At 34.6% G+C, this 10598-nt stretch overlaps 2 protein-coding genes across 2 annotated transcripts; one reads left to right on the plus strand and one right to left on the minus strand.

Annotated features, from left to right (window-relative positions):
* Positions 1–2646: 2646 nt before the first annotated feature.
* LOC123523929 (uncharacterized) lies at positions 2647–5809 on the plus strand. Its single transcript, XM_045301700.2, has 2 exons — positions 2647–3135; positions 5117–5809. The coding sequence occupies exons 1-2, from the start codon at positions 3007–3009 to the stop codon at positions 5402–5404; spliced, it is 417 nt and encodes a 138-aa protein (XP_045157635.2). The 5' UTR covers positions 2647–3006; the 3' UTR covers positions 5405–5809.
* Positions 5590–9212, minus strand: LOC123523928 (acetylcholine receptor subunit alpha-like). The gene has a single exon (XM_045301699.2). It carries the CDS (start codon positions 9056–9058, stop codon positions 7802–7804), a length of 1257 nt encoding a protein of 418 aa, XP_045157634.2. The 5' UTR covers positions 9059–9212; the 3' UTR covers positions 5590–7801.
* Between the last annotated feature and the right edge of the window lie 1386 nt (positions 9213–10598).

Raw genomic sequence — 10598 nt, forward strand, 5'->3', positions numbered from 1 at the left:
TATAGATTATTAATGGCGCCAAATTAGGCAATCGACACCTACTACAGGACTATCTCAGACATACCTGCTATATTCAATACTATTATGACATTCCCTGCTGACCAAACAATGCAGTAGTTTGCTGTGACCTTTAGAAGTGTCCAGTGCTGAGAAGAAAGGCACAATTAAAACTTTTGCTGTTATTTTCCCTGTGTTATATAAGTAACAGTTAGTTGATTTTTTTTCAAAAACCTTTTCATAAAATTTACACTTTGTAACGTTACAAATAATGTGCACCAATGGACAATTATCTTTAAAAAATTTCTATGTAAGAATTTAAATTTGCAGATACTAGTTCTGCGACTTTCAGAATCAGTTTTAAAATTACAACATGTTCAGTATGATTCTGGCTAGTAAAAACGTGAATCCTCATACCGTCTGAAACAGGTCATAACAAAACCCTCCACGAAGCCGATTGTTCTTACTGTTCGATAATGATTTAAAAAAATATCGGCCCCTCACGGCTACCCTTTTTCATTCATATGACACCTACACTGGTTTGTCGAGGTGACGGACGACTCGAGAGTGGTTCAAATAAGCTTGAAGCGTTTTTCACGAACGAGCTAAGATAAATTAATAATAATAAGAAATGCACTTACAATTGTTTCATGTTTATTCGTTACTATTTGCAGATGGACACCATGTCATATATTATATGTGACTGTACCTTGTTAGTATGAAGTTCTTAATTTAAGTTTGTTTTGATCGTTGCTTCCCTAGGGATGTAATCTCTATTTTTGGTTATACTAATCAAAAACAAGTCACTTGAGTCAAATTTACAAAAATATTAAATTTCATTCATTTGTTTTTCTAAACTAGTGTGTCTATTTATATTGCACTTGTGGCTGTATTTTTTTTACTCTCGTTCATTAGCATAATTGTACTTAAATAATGTAATGTTTGTACAGCAATCCAAATGTTGTTTCCGTCACAAATCGGAGCATAATACTATGCTATTAATACATTTATACAAATGAAAGATGTATAAATTCCATCTAGTCCAGCGAATAAGGTTTCTTGCTTGTTTCTGAACGTTAAATATAAAATGGTTCCGGTATACCATTCTTGTAATATAGGTATGTGTAATATGTAAAAGAGTGTGTGGAAAATACTATATTTCCAGTTAAGAAGTTCCATTTTTATGCCCCGAAATGGTAGCTTATAGTTATCGGAGCGTACGTCACTCAATCTTTCAATTTATCCCATTGATTACCGTTCGATTACTGAAGAACCCTAAGGTGCAGGAACATCAAACTTGGTAGACAGATAGGCAGGTAGGTTGTATCTTTTGACTTTGAGGTAAGTTGCTCAATATTCAAAGTCGTGGTGACCCTGAACTGAAAAAAATGTGTCCGACCGATAATTTAGGAACACTTGCTTAAAGTTCGTTGGATGGTCAATAGATGACCCCTACTGTTTTGGAGATCAGTGGGCAAGAAGTCAAGGTTGCGGTAACTTTAAGCTGAAAATCGGTTTTTGATTGTTAATTGGAGAATGCTTTGGTCTACCGCCTTCAATCTCCATAAGATGATTGTCTTTGCTCAGTGGATGACTTTTGTTGTTTTGGAATTGGTAGATCAAAGGTCATTGAGGCCGACGATTTCTGCCTACTAAATAAAGAGAGGACGCCTCGGCCTACACTGTCAAACTTCATATAATCGCTTGTAGCCTGTAGATGTCTTTTATTGTTTTGGGGTCAGTAGTTCAAAGGTTAAAGTCACAATGAAATTGAGACTAAAATGTTTCCTCCCTTTAACTTAAGAACCCGTTTGCCTAAAATCATCAGACGTCATAGGATGATTGTCTGTGGTCAATAGATGACATTTACTCGATTGTTATGCCGATGGGTAGGTCAAAGACTGAAAAGGATTTCAACTCAATAAATAAACCAACGCTTCTGCCTACAGTCCATAAACATAAAGCATGACTCCTATTTGTCAGTAGATGGCCTATATTGTGTTGGGGCATTAGGTCAAAGGAAAAGGTCATAGTTAACTCGGTACTGAAAATGGGACAGGCCATCATTTTGGGCATATCCGTTTTAAAAGCTTCATATTGTTTATTAGTGTATGTCTGTTCCAATATCAATATCCTCTTAAAGTATCCGATATTTCGAGATAGCATTTGCATGCTTAAGGGAGGGGCGCAATTTTATGAATGTACACGGTGATTGGCGGGGGTGGTGGGGTAAGAACAGACCGCACACAATACAGACTTTACAGCTTTATGGTTTATGGTTTAGCTATACCAGGGATACAGGCAGGCATCTCGTTAGAACCACTAACCTGCTATAAGCTCTTTTACTTCTAAACTGGTACTGTGCGTGTCATCCAATTTATACGACCAGCCTTTTAAAGTTACAATTCTTCAGTATGAATGACGATCCTATATTTCTTTCCTCTGCGACCTTTTGCATATCACACATTTTAACTCTTAAAGTGCATACAATTTCAATACAAATCAAACTTATTGTAACCATTTGTATCATGAAACTTAATTAAACGAACACTTTAACACTCCCAACATACAAAATGAGCAAAAAACAATGTTTATTTCGTAAACGATGATATCTTAATATTTATATTGAACCGAGCCAAGATATATTTTCAATAAGTACCGCGGAACTACAAATACTAGTATAGGATTACAATAGCTGATAAATATATTATGTTTACATTGAATGTCTGCTTAAATCCGTAAGACGTCAGATGGCAAATAACGATTTGACATAATATTTGTTAATTAGATCCCTGCGGATCAGGACAATTTACCAGATTTTTATGCAAATATAAGGCTTGGGAGACAGTTGTATTTAAGACCTTGTTTTCAGCGTGACTTTCCAGTGTCTACTCTCGTCTGCAAGACACAATAAACGACTAAAACATTTGTTTCGTTTGAGCTCGAGAAATTTATAGATAATATTTAATAGGATATAAGGACTGCTACTTAGACAAATACTTAAATATTATGCAATCAGCTTCAACGAAAACCAAGTTTCGCAGACAACCAGTGTCTAGCAAGAAAACTAGCAAAGGGAAGTCGACTCAAGGGAAATCTAATCCAGAAAGACGTAATTCTGCCAAACGTGTATTGAAGGTAAGTTGATAGTTAGATATAAATATTTTTTGAGAAATACAACGTATATGACTCAGCAATTATTTTAGTTTCCTGTCGCTTTCTGACGTTAATATTTAAAGTGTGCCCTAGTAGGCCAGGCACCTTTTTTGTATTGAGTAGGTCTTGCTGCAGATATAATGTTTTCAAAGGACCGTGTGGTAAATTTGCGTAGATAAATACAATATTTTCTAACATGATCTTCGGTTAACTTTTAGAATAACAATACGAGTGAAATATATTCGTTTTTTTTTCTACTTGTAAACACTAAAGCCTATATTTTTACTCTTGGATACGCTACTCCGTGAAACTATTGCATCTGGTGTTTACTCTGTGAAATATATTTTTATATTACAATGAAACAAACAGATATCATCTGTATTTGTTAAATGGTCATTAAGTATTCAATTAAAGCCATTCAATGTACCGCATAAATACCCTAAATTAAACTCAACCTTCGAATGTCTATACCGGTTTATAGTAATTGATGTTATTTATTTAGATTTACTAATTTAAAAGAGCATTGACAGTCTTCAAAATGTTCCTCTATGTTTCAAACATGAATAACCAATTGATATTACCAGGCGTGCAATTAAAATAATAGAAACAAATGTTAACTTGTTATCTTGTTTCAATGCATTTTTACAAAGGTATTATTTATATTTGACTCTTCCTTCTTGTTAACTTGTGTCACACCATATAAGTTAGTGAAAGAATTAAAGTCTAGGCCTTTCTATTAAACTGAACATAAAACTTGCAGTTGATTGACAATGTCTGAAAATGCCAGATGTTTTATTTTCATAACATGTATGTATAGTATACTAGTATACATATGTGTTAGAAATGTCAAATTACTATATAGAAGAATACTTGTAAGAGAAATGACACAACGTTGGACAAATCAAATCGTTATTCTTAATTGCATAATATCAGAAAGTAGGGCAACAAATACCAAAATCTAAAAATCTAACAATCACATTGAACTGGCTAACATTCAAGAAAGTACTGCACTGCAGTATGCATTATGCTGGAAAAATATTTGAGAAACTTTAAACTAAAAGGATCTGCGAGCCGGACTCAACTCTTAACTTACCCTCACCCTCACCTTTTATTGAAAGATGCCTCCATCCCTGTTCAGCTCTGATCAAGAAACTAGCCTTTAAAAATATTTGTTAAAATGTTATACATATATAATCGTGCTATGTTACACAATCTAAATCATACATCTTTTGTGTTTGAAAACAAGCTATTGAATCCCATTAGCAAAATTGATTAAGGCTAAAAGATATATTTTAGATCACGCAAACGGGAAACAAAGTGGCATACTGAAGTTTAGATAAGGTTCTGATACATTAATTGCTTAAAGATAACTTATCCTCAACAGTAATTTGTCGTTGAACAAAATCATTGTTTGGACTTAGTGATATAATAATACACATCTGGGCGATAAACAATGATTTTATTCAAGAGCGAATCACTGTTTGAGATACCTTAATTTGTTTCTCACACGAAATCAAAGATTATCATCAAATATTCGTCTATTTTTTTTGCTTGGATTTTTTTTTTGTTTTCATTTCAAGCGTGCCGCTATATAGCGTTTAACGCTATGACGAGAGATTGTGTTGCGTAATAACACACAATTTCAGTCTTCTATGCTTACAAGGAAAATAAATCGGATCGTGTTAGAATACAGCCTTATGAATATCAAACACATCTAATGATACCGTGTAACACTCATTTTCCCACCATACACCCTTTACATCAGCGTCCTTCAACAATAACGACACAGCGGAAGTGCTATTAGAGAATTTCAAATAGAAAAATAAAAACAGACAAAATAAGATGGCCAAGACAATGTCACGTGATGTAACAATGTATGTTTTGATAGTAATTTGACGACATTTTGGACGCTTTTTGAGTTAAATTGCCTTCATATTTTAATTTAATATTTCTTCCACTTCAGGATAAAGGTTTAAAAGAAAGAGCTGTACGTTTTCGAAGTACAGATGAGGAATTCGTTTTTGAAATTGACCCCTTCGATAAAACTGTTATTCCGGATGGGTCTGACATTTTCCAAAGTATACTTAAAGAGATGAAAGGGGGCGATGGTACTGCCGAGGATGACGAAGTGTTTGATGGTGTCTTTACAGCCACCGTTACGGTAGATCGTTTGGAAATGAAATCAGATGTAAAGAAACCACCTGTGCCAAGGAAATCGATATTGAAACGACGAAGTTCGTCAAGACGATAAAAATGTTAACTCTGACGAGTTATAATAAAGAATGCAAAGAAAAAGTTGAAATTTAAAAGAGAATATGTGCAATTGACAAAACCTGAGCTTATGTGATGACGACGTAACGTTATAGTTACTGAAAGAGGATAATGATACCAGTGATTATCATTCATTCATTCATTCATTCATTCATTTGTTCATACTTTTATTTATTTATTTATTTATTGAATGTGAATTATCTTACCAGTCTTATTGTTCATGACAATAGCTGTACAGCTGGTATTTCATAATATTATCTTAGGTGGTAAACCTTTCATCACTCTATCATGTACAGTATTATTCTTTATGTGAAATACCAATTATTTTCAAACTCATTAAGATAAAATACGGGTATTTGAAACTAAATAAATTACAGAGAGTACCGATTTTTGTTCTTTATTTTAGATGAGAAAAATCAATATTTATCCAAGTTTCCATAGAAAACAAACATACCCATATAATTTATAGATAGCGTTGTCTGTGCAAGGAACAAACGATTACTAAAATTATCTAAAACTTAAAGAAGAAACTACTTGTAGCAATATAATCCAAACTAGAGATGCTTTTGAGAAAAGCGCATGTCTCCCACAACTGCCTTATAAAAACTGTCTAGTCTCTCTAGATGGTTAAGACGAGTGGATCCAATCAGTAATTTAAGGACCATTATTCAAAAGTGCCCAGGCGGATCTGGTTAGTTTTCGAACTTGGCTGAGGTCTTATGGTCAAACAAATTTTGTTCAAGTTTGGTGAAGATCGGATGACAAAATATTCGACTTAGAGAGCAAACAAGAGTAAAAAGGCTGATTTTTCGGTACTTCAAGGGCCGTAACGCCAAAATACTTAGACCGATTTGGCTAGTTATCGAACTTGGCTCAGGTTTTATGGTCAAACATATATTGTTTAAGTTTGGTGAAGATCGGATGAGAAATGTTTGACTTAGAGTGCGGACAGTAGTAAAAAGGTCAATTTTTGGTAATTCTAGGGCCATATCTCCAAAATGCCTGAACCGATTTGGCTAGTTATCGAACTTGGCCGAGGTCTCATAGTCAAACACATTTTATTTACGTTTGGTGAAGATCGGATGAGAAATATTTGAATTAGAGTGCAGACAAGAGCAAAAAGGCCGATTTTTTGGTAATACAAGGGTCATAACTCTAAAATACCTGGACCGATTTGGCTAATTATCGAACTTGGCTGAGGTCTTATGGTCAAACACATTGTTAAAGTTTAGTGAAGATCGAATAAAAAATGTTCGACTTAGAGTGCGGACAAGCTTGTGACAGACACACACACACAGACAGACAGACACACAGACTGGAGTAAATCAATATATCTCCCACACCACTGTGTGGTGGGAGACATAATGATATTAAACTTAGCATTTACTGTATTGTCTTTATTTCTGAAATTTAGATATTGAATTCATATATTAAGCATGAACATAAAATTGAAAGTAATTATGTACAAAGATCCTTTATTAAGGATAGCCACAGGGTGAAAACCCTTGCATTCGACATTCTGTACCTTTGATCTATAAGAATACATAAGGTGGACTTTTGCATTTTCTCAGATCAAAATATAAAAATATTAAATGAGCCGACACCGACAGAGCCATCGCAACATCTCCGAAAATAACCATGCCCAAAAAGGCGAAATCATAATGGCAGAGCGTGAGATAATTATGGCTTTGTCATCGAGGTCTTGCCCTACGCTTTTGCAGTTGTGATTTCGCTCTTCGTGCATCGCTTTATTTAGTGTTATGCTCACGACGCAGAAGCGTGAACGTTTAGTAATTTCATGCTTTGCTTTTCACGTATAACCTTCTCTGGATGGCGAAGTGCGGAGAGCAATATCATAACGTCAAAGTGAAAAGGTCGCGATGACAAATTTGCTAAGTGTTTGCATTTTCGCACTTTGCTTTCAATGTCACATGCCTCGCCATTATGATTTCGTACCAGTCAGGTGTTATGCGATGTGTAAGTCACAATGGCGAAGCGCGATATTGAAAAAAGTCATAGTTTTGCACTTCGTAATTGTGATGTCTCGCTTCGTCTTTCACTAAAGCGATGCACGAAGCACGGGATCAGCTGAAACTGTGATATAACTTCGCGCCTCGCCATTATGATCTCGCGCTTGGCAATTAAGATTTTTCTCAACGTATATGGACAATATAAGGGAAAAGACAAAGGCCTGTATGAAACACCATAGTGGTCTCAGGTTTCCGTATGTTTCCCAATTTATGCGAACTTTGTCTCAGAATATAAACAAATATTATTGAAAGATTGTAAAGTATTGAGTCCCATCTTCACATTCATATGAACGTTTTGTGTAGACTTATTTCCAATTTTATATTCCAAGATATTATGATTAATTATGTCAGAACCAAATTAATGCAAGAAAGATGGTGGTAGATATTACTTCGCACAAAATCAAAAGGAAAAACATCAGCTTATCGAAGAAGTATGAGAGATCTTCAGAACGAATGTTCTTTTCAGATATCATTTCAGAATGTTCTATTTCAAGAGAGTTGTCTTCATCGCCTTCAGGTTTGTCAATCTTTACCACTGGAGGTCTCTTGCACCCTAAACACTTTATAATGAAGTATGTAATCTTCGAAGTCGGAGCATTTTTATTTCTGTAGTGGATCTGTAACGATACTACAGCACATAGAAGTATGATTGCACTGATGGTCAGCTGGAACGTGACAAATGAACTTAAGTAGGAAACACCGTCAATGGATTCTGGCAGAGAACGTGTAATTATCGTCAGAAACACAGCTAAGGTTAGGAACATCGCAATTGGAAAACTTGTTTTCTCGCCACTTTCACACGGTACGAAAAACGTAAGAAGATTTAGGGCTGCAAGTATCAAAACAGGTAGGATAATGTTAAAAAAGCATAACTGGCATGTCCGCTGCATTTTCAATGTGTAAGTAATGGATGTATAGTTTATAATATTGGCAGTTGATTCGTTAGAGTTGATGAAGACAGATATATCTAAAGGATCAACAGTTGTTGTCACGATAGTTTCTTTGATTTTCCATTCAGCTATTTCCACATACTCATTCATGTTTACGGTTTTTTCCACTGGTTTGATCTCGATCTTTTCATCTGAACTGATGAATTTTGAGATAACTATCTCACAAACCTGTTCATCAAAGGGAAACCTTTTTGTACGGATTTCACAAGCAGTCTCAAAATTTGTTTGAGTCCACACAAAGATCTGCCCATTATTATAAAGTCTAACGAAAGCATTTTTTACTCCTAGCTTTCCCGGTTTATCCAAAGCATTGTACACCATTAAATCAGGTGTCCATAAATTTTTATTGAATGGAAATTCAATATTAGAAATTCCATGATAATCTGACTTATTCCATTTCAAACTCTCGTCTTGCCAGTATAGGAGAACATTCACTGTGGTTTTAAATGACTGACGGATTTCATCTAAATGTAGAATTTTTCGTAATGCTAATCCGAGAACGATACGAACTGGTTTAGTATAATCTAAGACAGGTCTTACGTCTACCTTGTAGTCCTTAAATAAATCATTCTGTAATTTACACTCTGGATATTCCAATGTCAAAGCTGTTTCACGTATGAACAATATACAAATTACTAATACATCTTTCCTCATTTTCCTCAAATCAATCAAAGCGAATATCTGAACTTCGTTTTTACCCAACTATAAAACTATTGCCTTTGCACTGTTTCGGTCTGTTTATCATATACTCCTCCACCTTAATATGGTCTGAGGAAAACATTGTATTAGGTTTAGAGACAATACATGGCATTTGTTCTGTTAGCAATGCTATTGAAACAATTCACATAAAAGCTGCCGTCAGGAGAAAAGCTGGGAATATGTAATGAACTGCAAATTAACACAAATATGATGCTGAGGACCATTAAGCTGGTATATAATAATAATGAAATAGAAATGTGCTGAGCAATTATTCTCGGAATAAGAATATCACAAATACCATATTAAATTATTTATTGTGGCATTTTCCGTCTCAAATATTATGTAATTGAGACGCAGTATGGGACCTGACATGTTACTCTTAACGCTTTTAATAACTTAATTTAATATGATATTGCGTTTCAGCACTTAGTACTGCTGTATTAAAAAATAATTTGCAGTCATATTCCATTAATTTTATCAATGTTGATACGTGCATATGTATATTGTTCTATTTTTGAAATCAGAATTTAGTGACAATTCTCAAGACATTTTTATAGTCATCCTGTAACCCTGTAATACAGCCAGTAGGGTGAGTGTCTATCCCTAGCTTTGACAACAGTTTAGCAAAGACGTCTATCAGACGACATCAAACAGAACTGCTGCAGTGGAGCTTATCCTACTTTTGACTTGACCACGAGTCTCTCACACTTCAAATGTTGCTGTTTATGTGCAAGACGGATGTTAAGACCATAACGTGACGTCCTCACACATTTATTACCTCGATGCTGATCCTGTTATAATTTACTTATGATGGTGACGTATGAAAATTAAAAACAATATTATCAACATCACGACGCGTTACACCACCTTATGCTTGAAAAATCGAGCTTGATTTCAATGCTTCGGAAAACAAAATTTACTAATATGCGTTTTTTTATGAAATAACGACTTGTTATAAAGAAAGTGAAAGTATTGGATTTTATTTCATTTTATCTTTTCTTCAAAGTGGATTGTCCGAAGAGTTTGCTACATGTGAATTGTAGCACAGGCACGTATAAACAGACAATACAAATAGAACCACGTCAGAATACAGTCCCATCAAACCGAAACCCTACATCTTAGTGTTTGTATGGATATGCTCCTTATTAAAAAATACACCCAAATCACAAACACATGTACATGTCTAAGTGGACGTGTATATGATAAAAGACCGAAACACATGTCTAAGTGGAAGAGTATATGATAAACAGACCGAAACAGTGCAAACGCAGCAGTTTTGCTGTTTGAATAGAAACGAAGTTCAGATATTCGCTTTGATTGATTTTAGGTAAATGAAGAAAGATATATTAGTAATAATGTTCATACGTGAAACAAAATATACACACAATTAATTTCAAACATACATACACTTCATTGACAAAGTAAAATACACACACAATTGATTGGCAAAGAAAAACATACAGACGATTCATTGACAAAGTAAAATACACATACA

The sequence above is a fragment of the Mercenaria mercenaria genome, chromosome 3 (genome assembly GCF_021730395.1).
Source record: "Mercenaria mercenaria strain notata chromosome 3, MADL_Memer_1, whole genome shotgun sequence".
NCBI classification, from domain to species: Eukaryota; Metazoa; Mollusca; class Bivalvia; order Venerida; family Veneridae; genus Mercenaria; species Mercenaria mercenaria.

Excerpts from the sequence above, each read along its gene's own strand:
- LOC123523928 (XM_045301699.2), bottom strand. The coding sequence starts at position 9,058 with ATGAGGAAAGATGTATTAGTAATTTGTATATTGTTCATACGTGAAACA.
- LOC123523929 (XM_045301700.2), top strand. The coding sequence starts at position 3,007 with ATGCAATCAGCTTCAACGAAAACCAAGTTTCGCAGACAACCAGTGTCT. Across the intron at positions 3,136-5,116 it reads CTGCCAAACGTGTATTGAAG|GATAAAGGTTTAAAAGAAAG; the intron begins GTAAGTTGATAG and ends CTTCCACTTCAG.